Source organism: Antrostomus carolinensis, unplaced genomic scaffold (assembly GCF_000700745.2).
Source record: "Antrostomus carolinensis isolate BGI_N321 unplaced genomic scaffold, ASM70074v2 scaffold10631, whole genome shotgun sequence".
Classification (NCBI taxonomy): domain Eukaryota; kingdom Metazoa; phylum Chordata; class Aves; order Caprimulgiformes; family Caprimulgidae; genus Antrostomus; species Antrostomus carolinensis.
In genome coordinates this window covers 41248-63327 of record NW_010293545.1, presented here as the reverse complement: position 1 = coordinate 63327, position 22080 = coordinate 41248, and the positions used below count along the sequence as shown (strand labels likewise).

Below are 22080 nucleotides of genomic sequence, written 5' to 3'. Positions count from 1 at the left end.
TCCTGCTTTACTAATCTTGAATTTAAAACAAAATAAACTGTGAAAGACTAGAAGGAACCTGACTTTCCAGAAGCCTTCTATACAGAGCTGTAATTTTGATGAAGCAATATTTGAGTGTGCACGTATGTGGACGCATGGGTGAGTGAGTGCACACATGCACTGAACATATGGTGGCCTTACAGATAACTGGAGAAGGAAGAATGGGAGAGAACTGTTAAGCTAAGAACATATGCAATATGGCAGTAAAGCACCTGGAGGGGGAAAGCCACAACTTCCTATGTGTTATTCAGAAAGTATTAGGAATGTCAGTCCAACTACTACTTTTTAACACTAATGCATTTCACAGTTATTTACAGTGGCAACAAGTTAAAAGTGCTAATGTATTGAACTCATGGGTTGCTTTTTAAACAGCTGCTAAGGACTTAGCTCACTGTTTGACTATGATAATCTTACTCTCATATACAGATTTACCAGTTTTCCCATTGATTACAATAGAGAATGCTTACTATTCTCAATTTTGAACAAATAAGGACTTGAGTTTTCTTTACTAATCTTAATTTTGAGAAAAGCCTAGAGGTAATGTAGTGCTTTGAAAAAAATTAATTCTTGTGATTTGTGTATTAGTAAACAATTTAGAAAGATCTCAGCTTCATGACTATGTGGGCTGCCACACTTCTAATTATGGTAAAGCATGGTAAACAGCAGCGTTCTGTCCTGCAGAAAATACAACATTCTTTATGATTCAAGTATTATTCTGAAGATGTGTTCCTAACCTTGAACCTAAACGAACCAACAAAGCTTCTAACTCAACTATGTGCTTCATGTTCAAACCAGCAGCAATCAAATGGGAAACTACTGACTGAAAACATTAATAGAGAAGCAACAGAAACAGCTGGATGGGCAAAGCCCTGCAGCAGCACGTAAGGATACAGTGAGACAACACAAACTGTCATCCTGTTTGATTCCTCTCTAGATCAATCTGTGATCATTACTTATGCCTCCTACACCTTAAAAATGGCAACACAAAGTTTCCTGCTCCCAGAGGAGGGAAGGGAGAGAACGGCTCCAAATCACTTCTGTGTCCTTCCAATCCTTAACAGACTGTAGAGTTTTGGTAACACAGCCTGGCAGACCCAAACCACGGTGGTCTCCATGCTGCTCAGAATCTTTACAGTTCTCATACCGCTGTCCTGCAGGTGACATACTCATCATTTTATTCTCTAATTGCTGGGCTTTGCCATTCAAAAGCATCTGAGATGTGAGGAATTCCTCAAATGAAAGATTTTCCAAAAGTTAAATCAACTATTATCACCCATTTACACCGGTGACTTCCCAAATTTACATATTGCCAAGCATAAATATGTATGCCATGGCTACCAAGGAAGTGGCAATATGGTATTATTTTCAAGTGAGAAAAGTGTCTGCAACAAAGCTGACTAGTAAAAACTGAAATATACTAGGAAACAAGCAGTCAAATAGCACGCAGGACTGCCTAAAAATAATCAACATACAGTTTAATTTAAAAAGAAACGGCAACCAAGACAACAGCCTGTTGTAACTGAGGTCTTTCACATGTTTGACTAATGCTTAGTGGGGGGGGGGGGGGGAGGGGGGAAGAGCTTATCATTACAAATATAAGTTATAAGAAATATCCTTGTTATATTAAAAAACCCCCCAAAATAACCAAATAACAACTCAAAAATATTTTAAGGATGACCAAAAATTGCCATTGCTTTTTTAAAGGGAGAGGAAGAGGGAGGAAAAAACCAAAACAAAACAAGGTTGGATGTTTTCAGCTGAAGCCTCAGGATGTCTTTAAGTGGTTATTTAGCACTTTATACCAAGGCAGACTTGATATTTCTTTTTGCAAATGGATACAAGCTGGTAGGTTCAGCTAGATGTCCACTGTAAAGCTATCCAAATGAGTCAAATGTGGAAGAAACGTAAAAAAACAAAAAAAGAAAAAAAAAAAACAAAAAAAAAAAAAACCTTTGAAAGTGGAATTAAAAATTAGTCAAATAGGAAAAAAAAAAAAAAAGAAAAAAAAAGTGGAGTGTTTGTGTATAGGCCCTTTATAATTAAAACCTGATGAAACAAAGGCATGATGTGGAAATACAAAGGAAACTTAATAGTTAAATGTGATAGTCTTTATCCTGAACAAATTATAGATGTTAAGGGACAGACGAAACTGTCACTATGTGGCAAGTAAAATAATAGTAAATTATTTTAATTAAAAAAAAAATTTAAAAAAGGCAAAATTGGTTAAATGTATGTTTTTACCACGTCTGGCACCAATGGAAACTACTTTGAATTACAGTGCAAGTGCATTGTACAGGTATACACAAAAAATACTGAAAACACTTAACTTGAGAATTGGGCTACTAATGATGTGTTAAATAGCAAAAGCAAATGTTAAAACTCAGGGATGCTTGTTTATATTTATCTACAGACCTAAGCAAACACATTTGACCCTGTATTTAACTCTGGTTTGAACACGGTTGAGCAATTAAATGCGTTTTCATAATTGGAAAATGTTTTTCAGCATGCAATAATCAGAATGCAACAATCAAGTCAGCAGCAGATCAAAGAACACATACACAGTTACTACAGAAACATCTGGCTAATGACAAATTGCTTAATGAAAGATGTGCTGTAGAACAGATACAGAAACAACTGCAACCAGCCTCCTGCTCCATCACACAGTACACAACTTATTTAAGCTATTTGTAACTTCTAAGCAACATTATCTGAATCACTGTTTTTAAAAACAAACTCTAGTTTCAAAAAGGTGTAAAAAAGTTTGGATAACACTTACCTCAAACATTCTAGCAGCTGTACATCGAACAAGAGCAGAAGTATGGACAACTCCATACCATAAGACAGTTAATAGCAGCTCATGATAAGCTGGGTTTGCACTAAAAGAAAACAGTTGGGCAATAAAAAAAAAAATACTCCCAAACCTTGAATACGTTCTTTGCCTACAAAATGTAGTCTCAAGAATCCACTGCTCAACAAATGTAACACTCCAACATTTATCCTTTCTGAAGGACACACAACATTTATCTCATTCTGAAAGACATGCAACATGTTGCTTTCTAGAAAGTAAGTTGCATTTTTAAGATATTTTTTTAAAAAACCCTAACAATATAATTTTCAATAAATTCTAACACTGAACTGAATGGAAATACATATCTAGAACACACCATAATAGTATGCAAAATATAAAATAAATATTCATTTTATCCTCAATGACTGATTTTTGCTGGTTTTTTGTTTTTGTTTTTTTTTGTTTGTTTGTTTGTTTTTTTGGTTTTTTTTACACATCAGAATTTTTTACCAATACATTTTTAATCTACAGATTAAGTCTAAATTTTGTGAAATACGAAGGGAAAAAAAAACCCAAGTATACCCTTTATTTACCCAAAGCATCACAGTTATTAAAATTAGATTAGAAACTTTTAATAAAAACTTCTAGACAACTCCAAGGTATACTCTTTACCCCAGTTCCACAAAGGAAGCTTTCAGGCTATCAAGAGGAGCATGGGATAGTGAAAGCATGGTCATTACATCTTCTAAGAATCCAACTAACAGCTTGCGGTCTTCTTCCTGAAAGAAGAGCCCAAAATGTTGAATGTAGTAGAAGAACTGTTGCAGTTGTGATGACCTACAGCTACAAAAGAGACAAACTATGAAGGAGAACAAACTAGATTTAGCCTTCAATTTAGCCTTCGGTTCTTATGACCTTAAAAAATGTGGTTTAAGAACAAGAACCTTTCAAAGCAAATACAAGAAGAGACTGTATTTCTGTATTTCATCAACTAAGCATATACTCCTGCATAAATTACCCAAATTGTTTTACTAAAGAAACTTCTGAGAAGACTGCTTAAGCACTTTCCTGCCTCCTGACAGTTTGTGATTGCTCACAGTCCACTAAACATTTGTGAGATGAAGTACTTATTTTTTCCCTGTAAACGACATACATGCCAGCCTGTAACTGCTGGTTACTGGAGGATTAGCCAGTATTATTTATGTTTAGTTTTGTACTACGCAACACTAAAATTTTAAGACTCCAACTATGCCCAAAATGGTGATTTACCTGCTCATCTGTTTCAGGAAATTTTCCACAATTATGTTTGCAGAAGTCACAGCTAAACGGCCGAGGACCCACTCATGGAATAACACTAATATTTTTGGTAGAGGCACATGGCAGCTGTCAATGTCTGAGGGGTACCAGTGGTGAAGTTGCCAGATGTCACTTTAAGATTTACTGAATTCAGGTTTTAACACTGACAACTATCATCTAAACGTAGTAGACAACCTGACTAGAAAGCTTTGCTTTTAAAGGTGTTTATAGCTGTCCACTTACCTACCTACCTTCAAAGCACGAGAGCACTGCAAGTTTACAAAGAAAACAGTAACGGTTTTTTGGTAGAATAAATTTTACATATTATTATACATTTAACAAACAAACAGAAAAACACACCTACCTGAATATAACATGTAAGGACCCCTGTTGCATAGATGGGAACTGTGGCTTTTGTTAGCACTCCATTACCTGCTGTGGAATCTAATGAAACACAGGGAATAACTTAGGTTTTATGTATACATATATGTGTGTGTGTACTATACATACTATATATATATATTAATATATATAAGGCCTACTTATATGTGCATATATAGAAGTATTATATATATATTCATGTTTTTATATATACATGAATTTATATACATATATACACACACATATATACATGTACATACACGTGCTAAAGTAATGCTCAAGTGGCAATTAGATTTGAGGTTTTATTTGTACTTAAAACACACATAATCTACAACTTCAGAGTGTTCCATTCAGATTAAGATTAGAATTTCCACATTTCAGAAAGATGACAAATTTGAGAACTGCAGTCTGAAAATGTTAATTGAACAAGAGATTGACATTTTTTTTCCAGTTACAGTTAACATCAATTTTTATTCATTTGAGTAAAAAGCTACTTTACCTATGTTTTCCTCAGACAGTCTTAAGATTTCCTGGAACTGTGGTTTTACCTATACAAAAGATGTACAGAAAAAAATGTAAGAAAACCTGCTACCAGTCTCAATTAATGTAGGAAAAAAATAAAGGGAAAAAAACCCCAACCCCAACAACATAAAAAGGACATTTTTAAGATACAGAAAAAAAAAAATTAAAAAGTATAGCCAGCTTTTACAAAAATTGAAAGTATGATGAGTACCCACACTAAGGCAGCAGAATTTAGCACTCCAGACACCAACAGCTGAAGTCTCTTGGCAATATACTTAGTTGGGCTTTAGGGTTTACAGTTGGTTATTTTGGTTTTTGGTGTTTCGGGTTGGTTTTGGGTGGTGGAGGCAGAGTTTTTGTTTTATATCTTTGCTGTCCATGAAGTGCTCTCTTCCAAAATACAGCTGTGATAATCAGTATCAGAACAATTTTATTGAAGCAAGGGTTTTACAGATAACTTAGAGAAGGGGCTTTCAAAGACCAGATACTGGTTTTAATCTCCTCTCTGGAGGCAGCACACAATGCTAACTTTGTTTTGTAATTTTATCTTTAGGTAATCCTCTTGTGTTTTATAATTTCCCTTTAAAATATTTTTAAATTATATTCAGAAGTTACTTTACTGAGAAAAAAAGATATATTTCCTTGATTAAAATATTTAGATATCATCTGCAGAAAAATATTTTGGGTAAGGAAAGCATTCATCTTAAATTTCCAATCAAGGACAGGCTGGAGTACTTACATACACCACAAACACTGAACAATATGCTGTTCTGAAGAAAGAAAATCACTAAATCACTAGAATTAGGATGATCTCTCCCACTCTCTATGCCATTCACAAAGTGAATATGAAGAATATAATTAAAAAAAAAAAAAAAAATTTCTTGTGGGGCAAGATGAGAAGGTCATTCCAAAATGGTCAAAACCAGAAATTAAAAGGATGCACATAGAGGTTTAAAAATTGCAGCTTTAAATGTACTTAACAGAAAAGCATCAGTGTGACATGCAAATGTAAATGGTCACACACAGCTTAGGTATACAGACACACGATAAATATGGAGAATATATATTACCAAGGTACTCTTTTTGGAGAATATTTAAGGTGATATCTTACCTTAGTGTTTGTAAAAATTTTCCCAAATGTCCTACAAAGTCTCCAGAAAAATCTAGAGAACTCATGGACACAGGCAGTTGATGCTACATTGATCTTGCCAACTATTTCTATAAGCTGTGGTAGCCTAAAAATCAGGAAATAAAAGGATATTAAACACTACTCTGATCTCTTCTTTCTCTCCAGTTATATTTGTATACATTTACTGTTTATAAATATAAATATACAGACACAGCACTCTTGGTTCTAATAAAATGATCTACCTTTTCTGTACAATTCCTGACCCTTGAAAAAAGCAAGGGTTTAAGTGCCAGAAAAGTCTGACCTTTGTTTTCAAATATCTGTCACTGCAGAACAGTATATTTCATGAGATATTCAGGATACAATAATCTTCACGTCAACAAAGAATTGCTATACTAGTGCAAAGCTGAAAGAAACAATTTTTTGGAGCAAGTAGTTACACACATTCTGATAGATAGTTGATATTTTCTGAATAAAAAAAAAGTCAACTCAGTAGGAAAATTAAAACATCTAAAAAAATTCAATCTTTTCCTCTTTAATAATTCTTAAAACACAATCATACTTAAATTTACTGTGTATAATAATAATTGTTAAACATAATCATACATTCATTCTGACACATTTTAAAATTAGGAATCATAAGATATAAATTAACTCACAGTTGATTAACTACCCATAGCAAAGTCTCCCAGCCTGTGGTACCCTCATGTTCTAGCTGATAGTCATACAGTTGCAACAACACTGCTAATTGCTCACGGCTTCCAATGATGATGGCCACATCCTGAAGAGGTGATACAGGTCGGGGAAATCTAGTTACTGTAACAGCAAAGAACAAGTGGTCATGAACAAAGAAGATGAAAATACCTTGGAGGTGAGGCTAGTGAAGATGGCTAAAAAAGTCTGAAACATTTTAGTGCCTTCTCTATGAGGTTATCAAATTGCTTTTTAACAATCAGTGAGTTAAATCCATCTCTGAAGAGATTACATAACCTGCACTTAAAAAGAGAAAATGCCGGTAACAGGGAGATTATGGAATTATCATCTCGGCTTCATCAAGGGCAAACCTTGCCTGACCAACCTAGTGGCCTTTTATGACGGAGTGACTATATCAGTGGACAAGGGAAGAGCTATGGATGTCATCTATCTGGACTTCTGTAAGACCTCTGACATGGTCCCCTACAATCCTTCCCCCTAAACTGGAGAGGTATGGATTTGATGGGTGCATTTTTCGGCAGGTAAGGAATTGGCTGGATGGTCACATCCAGAGGGTAGTGGTCAGTAGCTCAACATCCAGATGGAGATCAGTGACAAGTGGTGCCCTCAGGGGTCTGTGTTGGGACCAATGCTGTTTAATATCTTCAATGATTACATAGTTAGTGGGATTGAATGCACCCTCAGCAAGTTTGCAGATGACACCAAACTCAATGGTGTGGCTGACAGGCCTGAGGGATGAGATGCCATCCAGAAGGACCTGGACAAGCTTGAAAATTGGGCCTGTGTGAACCTCATAAGGTTCAACAAGCCAAATTGCAAGGTCCTGCACCTGTGTAAGGGCAATCCTCAGTATCAATACAGGCTGGGGGATGAAGGGATTGAGAAGAGCCCTGTGGAAAAGGACTTGGGGGTACTAGTGGATGGAAAAACTGGATATGAGCTGACAATATGCACTCACAACCCAGAAAACCAACTATATCCTGGGCTGCATCAGATCAAGGAAGGTGATTCTGCCCCTCTGCTCTGCTCTGGTGAGACCCCAGCTGGAGTACTGCATCCAGCTCTGGAGCCCTCGGCACAAGACAGACAAGGACTTGTTGGAGCACGTCCGGAGGAGGCCCACAAAAATGATCAGAGGATTGGAAGATTGTAGATGCCCAAACCCTGGAAACACTCACTTTGAACAACCTGATCTAGTTGAAGATGTCCCTGCTCACTGCAGGGGGTTGGGCTAGACGACCTTTCATGGTCCCTTCCAACCCATTCTATGATCCCAAAGAACACACTGCAGATTTGCAGTAGAATGACTTGCAGGTAAGGTTTCCTGACTTCTATCACTATGATTAATCATCTGACTGTTCCAACCTTTATATATGAAGTAGTTTTTGTCACTCCCCACTCTCTCCCCCAATGCCTCAATTATTTGAATTATCAGAAGAGAATGATTTGTACTAAAAAGGAAGACCTCAAAAAATTCTAGGCCATTAAAATATCTGAGGATTGAAAGCTTGCTACACCAACACTGCTTTTATTGTTCTCAATTCATGTCAAGCATACTTCAAATTATTCAGCAATGGAGTTAAGCAACAAGAACATCATCTTTCCTACTGCAAAATTCAAGAAAGCAAGCTTGCAGTTCCTGCAATGCTCCTAGATTAGTGAAGAGTAAGTGAGATTTTTTTACTCCAATTTTGTGCAGCAAGAAACTGTCAGACTAAGCTGAAGCCTGAAATTTTTGAAATCCTTATTTAAGTACTAGCCCCTAAGGGAAAAGTTCTCATCTTCAAATTACTTGAGTCAGCTGGATGAGTTTTACCACGGCATGTTTAACATTTTCACATTAATACTGTACAGTAACATACCACTAGCTACTTTCCAAATTCTCCTTTAAAGTTGTTACCCTTTCTTTGCATCTTTCCACACAGCACTATTATCAGCAAGTGGCAGGTATTATCAGTAATGTCTTTTAAAAGTATTTGTAACATGAGAAAATGTTCTACAGGCTGGGATTGCTGATCTAAGTATAACTCCACTATAAGACCACTCAGTCTGCTCAGATATCACATAGATACATAACAGATGGTGAAGTTCCTGTACTAGACTGTATTTTTCCCATTTCATAACATTTTTTATTTGTAAGAATTATCTGAAACTATAGCTATTATTTGCTATTACTGGAAATAAATTCTTCAGAAACCTTTAGGAAGTCCAATGAAGGAGTGCTTTGCTTTCTCAAAGCTTCTTTCTTTTAAAGAAGTAGATATAAATAATGAGAGATGTAATAAAAACTCTTTTTGTGATAATCAGGTCTCTCAAGTGTAGAAATAGGTGGAAAAAGAAGCATTACTTAAGGATTTGCTAAGAGAGACCAATATGAAAAAGACATTTCAGAGGAAAATCAGAAGGCAAAACTGCATTTATTTTTTTTTTTTTCTCCCCAATTTATGTTGTGTATCAGGACAAAATATTTCATTCCAAGACTCTCATTGGATTACAGTCACTGGGCACAAAGAAGCTGTTTTGCCTGTAACACTTCTAAGTAAATAGAGGAGAAAAAAAAAAAATACAAAAGGATACCATTCAGTTCTCCTTCGTTCTACTGTCAATCATTTAGTAATATTCATGAGTGACATATTTCTTCTGCATCAGTAAGCTGATATTTGTAATTAGTTAAACATCAGACAAGGGTTCAAGCAGACTGATTTCTTTCATGAGAATAAAGTAGGAGCAGAGGGAGGAAAGGAAATAGAAAGATGTTTTCCCAAAAAGGGAAAAACTACAAAGAAAAAAGTCATGACAAGTCAAAACTAATCTTTCTATGCTGGGATTTGCCTTTAAAAAAATAATCATTCTCCTAGTCAACTCAGCAACATTCAAGAAAGAAAATTCACAACATGACAGAGGTTCCCTGAATTTTTCTCTGTACTTGCTATGTATGAAAATACAACATAAAGAACAGGTGGATTAGGAAAAAAGGCTTGGGGACGTAAACTTTGTTTTTGTACAGAGTGCTATACAAATATAAAGTTTTTACCCAGATTCTGCAACTTGTGTTCATGTAGTAACTTTAAATACACACACAAATCTCAAGTAAATGTGGACTACAGACTATTTCCTGAAATCCTTCCTTTGCAGTTAATAGTGATTTGAGATTTGTCACCGAATTATACTTAAGTTTATAAAAAAATCCACATATAAGAAATTAATAATTTACCTTCTATTTGTGGTACTTCTCCCTGAAGTTTAGCCTTGTTTGTGAAAGGTGCATTCTGTAGCACCAGTGCAAACAGTGAAGGAATCAATGACTGCAGAGCAGACAGATACATGTGGAGCTTATGTTCATCCAAGCCATGTTCTCCTTCCTGAAACAAACAGGACATTTACTTAAAGTTTTTGGTTTTGGATGATCTGTTGCTTAGGTACGTATTCCCTGGCAAGAGATAAACATATCTGTGATGAGCTTCTACACAGAGACAGTAATATACAGTAATTTATCCTAACCACAAGCTTGCTTTGTGTCACCATCCAGATCCTCTTGTCACCCTTAAGTTACTTCTACTCAAAGGTTCAAGCAATATAGCCTTTGGCATTTAGTAGTTCATGTTGATGAACATACTGATATTCTGAAAGAACATTTTTCAGCACATTTTGGAAATCCTTGGTCTCAGAGACCAATACATCTAAAAACTGAATAAATTAGCCACCTGTACTCTGAAAACAAGCATCTTGGTTAAGTGTGCTAGATCATTATGAGACACACTATTTTCCAGAACTTTCCAGATATCTATGAAATTAAGTGTGCAGGTAAACTGGCTCATAATTGCAAATGACCTAACTAAATAATTCAATTATACTTTTTTGTTTAATAAATATTGCAGTTTATTAAAAACTACAGAATATGACACTTAAAACCATTTTAAATATAGGGCAAATGCACTCTGAATAACACCTATCATCTGGTAACAGGCTCAGGTGTGTTCTGAACTGCTCTTTGATTACTAGTGTATAAAGCAAAACACTGTTAAAGAAGAATATGTTTGTTTTTTTTTTTCCTTCTTCCAAATGACAAGTAAAAGTTAGAGTTACAACAGGAATCTCCAGAAAATTTTTCACATAGAACATTAAGTAGCAATTATTTACATTTTTGTAGTTTTTTTAAAAAGCCTGCATATGTAAAGATACAAAGAAAATTCTCCAATGTAGAAACAGTTGAACACATACCCTGAGCAATTTTTCGATTTTATTAAGCAGTGTAGGTATAAGATGGAACTGTAAATTTCCCAGTTCTGTTGTCCAGGCAGCATAAGCAGGTAAAAATACCTGATGTGTTGCACTAACTACACGTTCTGAAGGGTCTCCTAAAGCCGAAAGCAGTAGTTCAAAGCCCTGGCAAAACAATAAAAAAGGTAATTATTTTCCTAAAACTTATGCTAAAGTTTCCCACACAAAATATGCAGACTAGAAAAAGATTATAGTCTATTTTAAAAACTTTACACTAATAAAAATAAAACAAGGTAGCACACAGATGCCTTTCAACAGATATTCCCACCACATCTACAAAGGCAAACAAACAGTAGGTGGTTCAACGATCCCACTAGCACTGCTCTATAGTCAGGTTATCAGAATCAATACAAACACACTGTACCACTCCGCCTGCAAACACTCAAAGACAGGATTAGAAATTTTTCATTTTCACTTATCTGAAACATAATTAGGCCATATTAAGTTGAACTACAAGTAGGCTTTGTTGTAGCAGACAAATGTCTGTTAGTAAGTGATGATATCAAATTGGCTAATAGTATCAGGTGGGCAATAAAGTGGTAGGTTCTTGAAGGCAAATTATGAATTACAAGAGAAGCCTCTGCACAAGGCTTATACCTGAGGTTCTAATGACAGTTCTGCATATATATTCTCTTTTTGGTCTCAGTGATACAATCAAAATCAACATTCATATAGACTATCAAAATTTTTTAAAGTATCTGGAAAGATTTAATAAAAATACATGAAATTATGCATACCCCTATTAATGAAATAACTATAGAAGACATTTTGTACATACAGAACCCAAACCAAATTATACCTGTTGATATTTGTCTGGATCATCAATATATCCCATAATGATGCCGAGGCTTTTGATCACCGCTTCTCGTACCAGATCTGCCTTATCTTCCATTAGCATTTGCTGCAGCATGGAAAGTACTAATGAACTACGAATTTCTTTCTGTTTGTAAACAAGAAACATACTTGTTAAATCCAACAAAATGAGAAATGAGGGTTTATATAAATTTTTATCAATAATTTGCACTTCTATTAGTGCTCACAAACAGAATCCCTTCCTCTAAACACAGATCCCTTTATGAATATTACACATTCAGTTTTCACAACAGAAGATGAATGAATAGAAAATGTCAGTAGCCTCATTAGAGAGCCTTTTGTCCTACTAACCACAGAACTCGGGTCCTTTAATTCATATTGAACCAAAAATAACTAACAGCAAAAAACTACTACAGGCCCAGACTTAAAACAGAATCTTTAATCACTGCATTACTAAATTGGAGAAGTGGGTTTTTAATTTGGGTCATTTTCCTCTTTCTCTAAAGCTTCAAATTCTAGCTCACCACTGATAATTTTGGTGTTGCTTCTGACTGGCAGCACTCTTCATGTAACATTCTAGTGTCTGAAAAACTCTATTATTGGGTGCCAATTATTTTTTCAGATATTATTTCCTTAATTGGTCCAAACTATCTTCCCTGGAACAAAAAAAACCCCTGACTGTCTATGCATAACATACAGGCTTGGGAATATTTAAAGTGATAAAGCATGTTTACATTATGCAACAGATTTTCACCTTGCTTTCACTAGTGAAGTATTAATACTTACTGGAAGGTAAGGTGCTAGAGCTCCACAGGATTCTGCTACTAGTAGTCGTCTCTCTGGGTATTTGTGGTTGATCTGGTAAAGAGAAACAGAATGGCTATTTGCTTTGTAGTAACCAGTATTCAAAATGTGGTTAGAATGATCTGCAATGGGGGGATATGTCTGCACTTCTTAGATAAACATTGACTGTGCCCATTGAAGTTGCATACAGGTACTAAGCAGCCTCAAATTCTTGCACTGAGGCATAAAGTCAAGGTAGATACAGCCTTCTCTAGTTGTCGCACAAAATAGAGCTTACAAGAGAAGAAGCATGTATGCAAATACAGTAAAAAGAAGGGTGGAAAGCAGCATATGGGCTGCTGTACTCTAAAGAATATGAATAAGTTCTGAACTGGCATGTCATGAAATATTTTGTCTTGTGTAGCCCTTCAGTAGCACTGCTCCTCTAAGAACTACACAAGTGCCCTCTAGTGCTCTGAACCAACCAGTGTAGCATAGCTGACTACGTCTCGCTGAACAGTCTGGGTCAAAAGAAGACACATGTACTAAGCCAAAAAGTACTTGCATACTATTGAAGTTCTGCTCTCAAGTCCAGCATGAACATGTCAGGTCTCTAAAATGTGACTCAAAACAGCTCCTGTTCTCATGAACCTCTTGATCTTGTGCTACCTTCTCTTTCCACTTAAAGGCCATTCCAAAATTCTGCCTTACAAATTAATTATTGACATTTTGGAACCAAGTTTTGCATTCTGGTGGAGTCAGCTCTAATGGCCACTGTAATGGTTGTAGAATGAAACACGTGATATGTTTCAACACACTCTCTGAATAAAAAAAATTAGGGTAAAATGGTGAGAGGGAAATGCAAATAGTCGGATCCTAGTAGGACACGCATGTGGTGCGATTATTTCTTTCTCTCTTGCTATGCAGCATATAGCCTTGGCAAGACAACCATCTTAACGTGGAAAAGACCAAAGTACTCACTGTCTTCTTTGTCTTAATTCTTTACTGGGAAGACTTGCCTTCAGTAGTGTGAGGTCCCTAAAACCCATGCAAAAGTCTGGAGCAGGGAAGACTTACTTTTGGCAGAGAACTATGAGGTTAGGAAACATTTAAACAAATTGGACATACAGTAGTCTGTGGGCCCTGATGGGGATGCACCATGAGTGCTGAAGGACCTGGCTGATGTCATTTCACTGTAAGACCACTCTTGACAATGAAATGTTGTGGCAATGGGGGAGGTTCCTGAGGAGTGGAAGAAAGCCAATGCCACTGTTATCTTCAGGAAGGGCAAGACAGAAGATCCAATGAGACAAGGCTGGTCTGCCTCACATCAGTTCCTGCGAAGGTGTTGGAAAAATTAATCCTTGGAAAATATTTCCAAACTTATAAAGGACGAGAGGTGGTTGGGAATAGTCAGCATGTATTTATATAGGTAAAACCCATGCACTACCAACCTGATAGATTTCAGAGATAACTGGCTCAGTGAACAAGGGGAGAGCAGTAAATATTGTTTATCTTCATTTCAGCAAGACTTTTGATACTGTTTCCCATAACATACTCATTCACAAACTGTTGAAGTCTGGGCTAGGTAAAGACAGCAAGGTGGATGGAAAACTGGCTGAACTAATCACAGGCTCAAAGAGTTGCAGCTGGGGGCCAGTCCCTGGTGGCGCACCCCAAGGGTTGATTCTGGGGCCAACAACAAAGATGTATAAAATCTTCATTAATGACCTGGATGACAAAACAGAATGCACCTCAACAGGCACGCAGATGATGCAAAACTGGAAGGAATGGTTCATATAGCCAGATGGGTGCGCTGCTGTTCAGAGGCACCTCAACAGGCTGGAGAAACAGGCAGACAGGACCCTTATGAAGTTTGAAGTGCAAAGTCCTGAACCCAAGCAGAAACAATTCCCACACACCAGGACAGACTGGGGGCCAACTGGCTGGAGAGCAGCTGAGTAGAGAAGGACATGGAGGGCCTGGCAGATACCAAGCAGAGCCAGCAGTGCACTCATTGCATCAAGGAAGACCAATGGTAACCTGGCCAGCACTAGGATAAACATTGCCAGCAGGTAAAGTGACTATACCTCTCTACCCAGCACTGGTGAGATTGCATCTAGAGTACTATGTACAGTTCTGAGTTTCCCAGCTACAAAGACATATTGGAGCAAGTCCAGCAGAGAGATGTGAAGGTGATTAAGAGACAGGAGTATCTGATATATGGAGGGAGGCTGGGAGAGCTGGGATTGTTCACTTGTGTGAAGAGAGAGCTCAGGAAGGATCTTATCCATATGAATAAATACCTGTACCTATCTACAGAGAGGTAAAGAACACAGGTGCCCAATGAAAGAACAAGAAGAAATGAAGTACAGGATATTCTGTTTTACTGGGAGAGTGGCCAAACCTTGGAAGATGTTACCCAGAGATGTTATGGAGCCTCCATCCTCAGAAATACTCAAAATCGGACTGGACTTGGTCTTGAGCTGACTCTGTTTTAAGCAGGGGTCTTGGACTACAAGATGTTCAAAGGTACCTTCAAACCTCAGCCATTCTGTGATGTTCTCAACTCTACTGGCTTAGGAGAAACTACAGGTGAAGACATAGTAATAAAATCAACTTTGGACAAATTCTTACCTCAACTTTATTTCCACAGCACACTGAACAATGGTACCTGACCACTGATGTAGTATTAATGGCTTCAACTTTCTCACTGTTCTAATCTGAAATCACCTAGAACTCTCCCAAGAATGAGGTGTAGCAAAGATCATTTGAAAGAGACTCAAATGAACAAATCATGAGCCTCAGACTGAAGTCTCAAGTATGGGAGAACATTCTCTGAGAGCATCTACCATTATTTTGCATTCATTCATCAGTAGGGCATCTGTAATATTTTTTGGAAGCATGGAGATTTCCTAGGTGAGAAACCTTATGGCCACACGACAGGCTGCTTCAATGCCTATAGTACCTTTGTCTTCTGTGCCATCTTTCTAAATGCAAATTCCTTACTGGTAACAGAGATAGACTTTGCCTTCTGGAGTTTTGCCCACCTGAGAGAAACTGCAAAGACTAGTTTCAACTGATTTAGGTGGACTGGCAAGGCAATATAAATATCACCCCTGATATTGCAAAGACATACTAACACACTGGAGGAAAAAAGACTCAAATTTCCACAAGGTTTGTATTCAAGGAAGATTATCAGCCCTTGGAAACTTAAACATAACTGTAAAATGTTTATTACCATTTCTTTTTCTTTTGTCTTTAATAAGCAGTAGTACTATTTTGGAAGCAAATTAACTGGTCACTAGTTCCAAGGGAACTTTCAGCATTCACAGAGCCTTGATCTAAACTCAGATGAGCCAGCTACCAAATTCTACCTGCAAAGAGCAGGCAGAAAGATCACAAAGACTAGCCTGATAACTCTGAGCTCCAGAATGAGTGGATGAAAATGCTGAATCTTCTGAGGGCCCAGTCCTTTGCATCTGTAAATAGATTTTGGTTGGAGACTGACTGCATGAACGCTTTCATGATTAAAGCATCTACTAAGAAAAGGTAGAAAATTATGTGTATTTGAGTTCCTGCTACAAACTCAGTCTTGTGACAATGAGATTCAGCTGCTATTTTTTCAGAGAAAATACTGACCTGGTTTCAGTACTGCGAATAAAGTTTGGCAAACTGCATTAAATAAATGCAAGATGACATATGGCTTGGCAGCCTGATATGCTGTACTGTTACAGTTGAACTGGTTTCTCTTTTGTGTCAGTAGTTAGTAAGAAACTAGTCTGATGAAGATGTGCTCTTACATAGGTAAGACTTTTTTTTAAAAAAAACAAAACAAAAAAACCCCACTGGTAAGATTTCATGAGAACCAAGAAAACAAAGTGTAGTTTATTTTGTGTTGAACTACTATTGCCACGAGTCCTTAATTTAATTGACAAATACCTCAGTCACACATATGAGTACAAATGCTGCATATAATACATACTTCTACTGTCAGAAAGCATTAAGACTATTAAAACTTTGACTTTATTGTGAAACACAGATAGCTGAGTTATGCAAGAAACAGTAGACAATTATCAGAACAGAAAGACTGTACCATCAATTACAACTCCACCATGGCTTGGTTATTCACTGTCTTTCAGGCAATGTTGAACTCCTTTTGTTCATTATGGCAGGAAAATACCCTGCCTTTTCACCTGAACAGTTATTTCTATAAATTTAGAATATCTGTAGAAAAGGTCACTGTGATTCTAGAAGTCACATGTAAACTTCAGGCTGATCTTAAAAAATAAAAAAAATAAAATATGTAAAATCATGCCATCTACAGGTGACTTATTTCTGACTACTCTGATCTTCAATTTTCTGTTTAAGAATTTAAAACAGTTGAAGCATGGACACTGCTCCAGGGACATAATACAATATAAAAACCAGCGAATTAAATATTTGAATACAGATGTATTTTCAACAGTCTGGAAATTACAGTACAAATTATAAAGGCACCTACCTGGTAACAGGTTAAGCAACATTGATGATGAATATTTGCATATCTATATTTTGATACAACAAACATATGCAGGTACATTCAGGTAACTAGAATCTCCAGATAGTTTTTGACAATTTTTCTACTTCTGAGTTTTTTTTAACATTATATAGAACTATATATAATGAGGACAAAGAACATCTAAATAGCTTTCTAAAAAATACCTTGAACTGCCATTCATTGAAAACCAAAACAACCTCCCTCTCAACCAAATAAAACTCAACATTTATGAATTTTTAACTAATTTTCCAGCATAAAGCACAAAATAATCAGTTACCTGTTCCCAACACTGTGGTAAAAGCTCAGCTTCTACACGTGTTGGTCCAACGTGTCGGGCAAATGCCACACACCCAGTCAGTATCATCTGTCTGAAAACGCAAATTTAAAGCTTTAATCTGTTTATAAAGTTCTATAATACATAGAATATATCCTTTAAGTTTGGAAAAGTAGATGCTGTCAGGCAACAGATTATTGTCTACAGTCAAAATTTCACACCATACACACTGACTTAAATGCTCAATCTAGAACTGAAAGCCACTATTGTTGTTGTTCATTGCAGGGGTGGGTTGGACAAGATGACCTTTAAAAGTCCCTTCCAACCCAAACTATTCTATGATTCATTCTTGTTTTCTATTTAATATGCCTTTTCCAGAAACTTCCAGATTCCAGACTCCATGAACCAGAGCCTGAGAATCTCTCATTTGTGAATCTCTGATTTCCTGATGTCTTAGATTGGGAGTCTCTGCCTAAATCTCTCATTTAATTCCTATTACTGAATACTGTGATTCGTCATGCAGTAAGAGGATTTAAATTGCTTAATACTATCATACTATCAGTATTTTAGACAAGTACACATACAGCTTTTATTTAGAAGCTTTTGTGAGATTTAATGAACTTTGTTCAATACAAGTACCTTAATTCATGGTTTTACAACATTTGAGCACGCAAGTTATTGTCATCTCTCCTGAAATACTGGACTTTACTCATCAAAAATCTTCCAAGGCCCATTATAAAAGGGAAGCAATTAATAAATCAGTAGTATCTACTATCACCTGAGTAACTTGTATTTATATGCTTGCATTTTTTAACCTTCCTCAAAGTTTGCAAGGAATCACTGTTTTTCCATCAATTTAATGGGCACAGAAATATATTTGAGATTTCAATAAAACTGTACTTAACTGTTTGTGATATTTTAACTTAAATTTTTATCTTGATAAGATTTTTTACTTCTAACTATTTCTCCTGTTAATAGGATTGGAATGATACTAACTTTGCATGCAATTTACCAGTTCTATTTACTTTTAATGACTATATGAACACTTAAATAACAAGTTTCAAATGATAACATGTGGACATGACAAATTCTTTTTATCACCTCCACAGTAAGATGCGGACACCAATGAGAATTGCTTCATCATTATTTCGTGGAAAGTAAGACAGAATTAATTTGTTAATATTTTAGTATCATGTCTAAATTCCTAAATATTTACTGCAGCTAATAGTATGCCCTTAAGGTTGAAAGGCAGAGATTCTGCTGGTTATTTCTTAAACAGTTATAAAATATACTCCATTAAAAAAAAAAAAAAAAAAAAAGACTCATTCACTTTCAGGATATTTTAAAGGAGAATTAGTCTATTAAAAAGAATTCTTTTTCCCCAGCATTCTTTAGGCCAACAATCAGAATGAGCTCTTCAGTTGTGTTGTGGTTTTTTTTTAATTGTTGGTGGGGTTTGCTTTTATTTTCTTTCTTTTTTTTCCTGCCCTCTCTACCACATACAGAGAACTAGACCTTTGATCAAGGTTAAAAGGTTGGCAGAAAACAAAAATGCAATGATTTGATAAGACTCAAGAAATCAACCGCTGATATGTGATAGCAATATGGAGACAAAAGCCTGTGGTATTCTGAGTTCTACAACGAACAAAATAGTTATTCAAATGCCCGCCTTTGTTTCTAAACACTGCCTAAAACTAAATCACAAGATTGGGCCACAGAATATACTTTTATAAGATATTAAAAATGCAAATAATAGAGTACAGTAATCACTTGAAATCTTCTGCATTAGAAATGGGGAAAATCAAAATGTGAAATTTTTTTTTTAAAGTCAAACTTCTTCAAAAAACTTCAATGAAATGAAATCTCAAAATTAACTCAGATCTCCTGTCTTGCCTATAAAGAAGGGAACTTAAAGATATTGCAAAAATATTAAAAAATAATATTTTAAATATTTTACTGTAACTATCCTAAAAGTAGATGACAACAGACAGTGTTTTAGGGAAAGGAAATGTTGTAAGGATCTCAACAAGAGGTCACTGAAAAAAAAAAATTAACACTAAGCTATTGCAAAAACTGCAGCCTAGGCTGGCTAAAGGAAAAACTTCTTTCTACTTGTCATAATGATCTCTTTTGTTATCAAGATGCTAGGAACACTTTCCTCAAAGAGCTCTCTCCAGGTCACTTCAGTCTCACCTGACTTCAGGTCACTTACAGTCACTTAGGCAGGAACAGAAAGCAAATCAGTATGATTCAGCAGAGCACTAGTTTGTTTCATCAGTACAGAAACCAAGTGAAATCAAGAATTAGACTAGAGGAACAAGGCAGAAGTTAGAGTAGAACAGACCTAATTTAACACTTCTAAACTCCTTCTAGAGGTTTTAGAAAGTGACTGCACGCACTGGTCAGTAATTCAATTTTATATTACATACTTCAACATTCTTTTGTCACTCCTAAAAGGTTATATTAAAAACTCACTTACTAGAGTTTTCCTTAACATGCCAGCAAGTTATGTGTGTTGTGTACAAGGTGGTACCATATGACCAATGAAAAGTCACACAAGATACATAAATCTTTATGTATTCTAGCTTTTCATTACAAGTGCTGCTTCTGGGTACATTGCTTGGAAATCTTCCAGAGTTCACATTTTGAACTCTGTTTTAACCTTGCCCTAAACGACCCCAACATTTATCTGACTTCTTCATGGCTCCTTAGCTTCTAAAAATCAACATAATTGTCCAAAATGAAGCTTAAGTAAAGCTAACACATATTTGATCCTTTGCAGAAAAGAATTTGATAGACATTTTGAAAAGCTGAGTAATACATTAATGATCAAAGCCTTGAGGCCTTGTTAAATATAATGTTAGTATACAAAACTATGGCAATATGCTGTATCTGTATGCACCAAAAAGCTTCTCACATGGGCAAGAAGACAAGCTTTCTGCATAATTGTTAACATATATTACAAGGTCAAATATTTAAATAAAATACTTATTTTAATGGGTTCATTATCAGAAGTGCAATGTCACATTTCAGCCTCTTTACATTTAACAAATTAAAAAAGTCAACTTATTGAGATAGTTAATACCACTGTTCTAGTGACTAAATCTGAGTGTCTTTGCTTACTTCATATCACACAAGATTGCTAAAACATTAATTAAACTTATTTAGACAAAAAGTCAAGCATGCATAATAGATTTCCATACAAATATATAAGGAAAAAAAAACCTGACAGAAATTCTGAATAAGTATTTTCTATCTAATTTGTATTCAGAATCTCTTTTATTTGATGGATTTTTACTTATTCTTCAGTCAGGTGTTATGGTAACTTTAAAACAGATTATGATTTTTATGTGTGTAAATGTATATTATGTTTTGTTCTGGAGGTTATGCCAGAATATTCTTATTTGTGATGAAATAACAAAGTTTATTTATATAAACTAAAGTTTCTTTTAAATACAAATCACAAAAATTGTTGGAAAAGACACACCTAACTGTAGCTAAACAGCCATATGAAAAATCTACTTGCTAGGCCACCAATTCTGTGACAACTACAAGAGATTACAAGCAAGATGTAACTTCCTCCCCCCCTCAACAACAAAATAATTTTAGCTTCTCAATCTGCATGGGGCATTGAAAACATTTTATAATGGTAGATGTTTCAGAAGATTTCCAATGAACGTGAAATAGAACAAGGACTGCATCTTTTTGTAATTTCAGTCTGTATGGTGCCACTGTACTACAAGTTGCTTTTATTTATTTATGCATTTTTTGTCTCCAAAGCCATCTCTTTCAATTGTATCTCATCTCTAAATTTTACCATGGGTACACTTTAGAAAGACACCAGAACACTTCAGTTTCAGAGAATCTTCAAAAGAAATGCTTTCCACCTATTTCATAAAGCCTGTTTTGTCTGAAGACAGAATAGGGCAACAATAGATATAGATGCTTTACAGAACATCCCTAATGAAAAAATCATGGAAGAGCTACAGAAAATATGAAAAATCTTCCCACAGTTAGAGAAGGAAACATACCAGCTAGGGTACTGTCTTTCAACCTTAAGGATACTCTTATCAAGATCAGTACAAACAAAGTCAGATTTTGGAGTACTAAGGAAGAAGTAAATTTATAAAACAAAATAAGAAGTATACTTCATTTCAAAGTCTTAACCAAAGTCAAATAAAGCTCTTAACACTTGTCAGAACTAAATCACTGCTTCAGTCTTTTCAGTATTTTATTGCTACCATAGTACTGAACTGTAAGTAGGAAGAGTACTATTTTCTCGTGCTATTTTCCCCAACTAAACATGGTAGTTAACTTACAAACATCTAGCGCTCTAAGATACAATAAGACAAAGATTTTTAAAAGTTGTTTTTGTTTCTAGATCAACCATTGATAAGAATTATGATGTTAAAGCTCATTTTAACAAAGAGTTTCAGTTCACCTTTAAAAAAAAAAAAAAAAAAAAGAACTGAGATGTTACACTGCAGCTTACCAAGGACATTCTTACATTTCAGTAACTA

The 22080-nt window shown here is 35.6% G+C and overlaps 1 protein-coding gene across 1 annotated transcript in view; it reads right to left on the bottom strand.

Moving 5' to 3' along the window:
* The window catches only part of RELCH (RAB11 binding and LisH domain, coiled-coil and HEAT repeat containing), a 69374-nt gene that overhangs the window by 17920 nt on the left and 29374 nt on the right, over positions 1-22080 (bottom strand). Inside the window, exons 13-23 of the mRNA XM_029087294.1 lie at positions 17564-17654; positions 12750-12821; positions 11950-12090; positions 11091-11255; positions 10084-10231; positions 6815-6971; positions 6138-6261; positions 5004-5052; positions 4488-4567; positions 3500-3606; positions 2816-2915 (exon numbers count right to left, since the gene is read on the bottom strand). Coding sequence (XP_028943127.1) covers positions 2816-2915; positions 3500-3606; positions 4488-4567; positions 5004-5052; positions 6138-6261; positions 6815-6971; positions 10084-10231; positions 11091-11255; positions 11950-12090; positions 12750-12821; positions 17564-17654 — 1234 coding nt within the window. The remainder of the gene's footprint in view (positions 1-2815; positions 2916-3499; positions 3607-4487; positions 4568-5003; positions 5053-6137; positions 6262-6814; positions 6972-10083; positions 10232-11090; positions 11256-11949; positions 12091-12749; positions 12822-17563; positions 17655-22080) is intronic.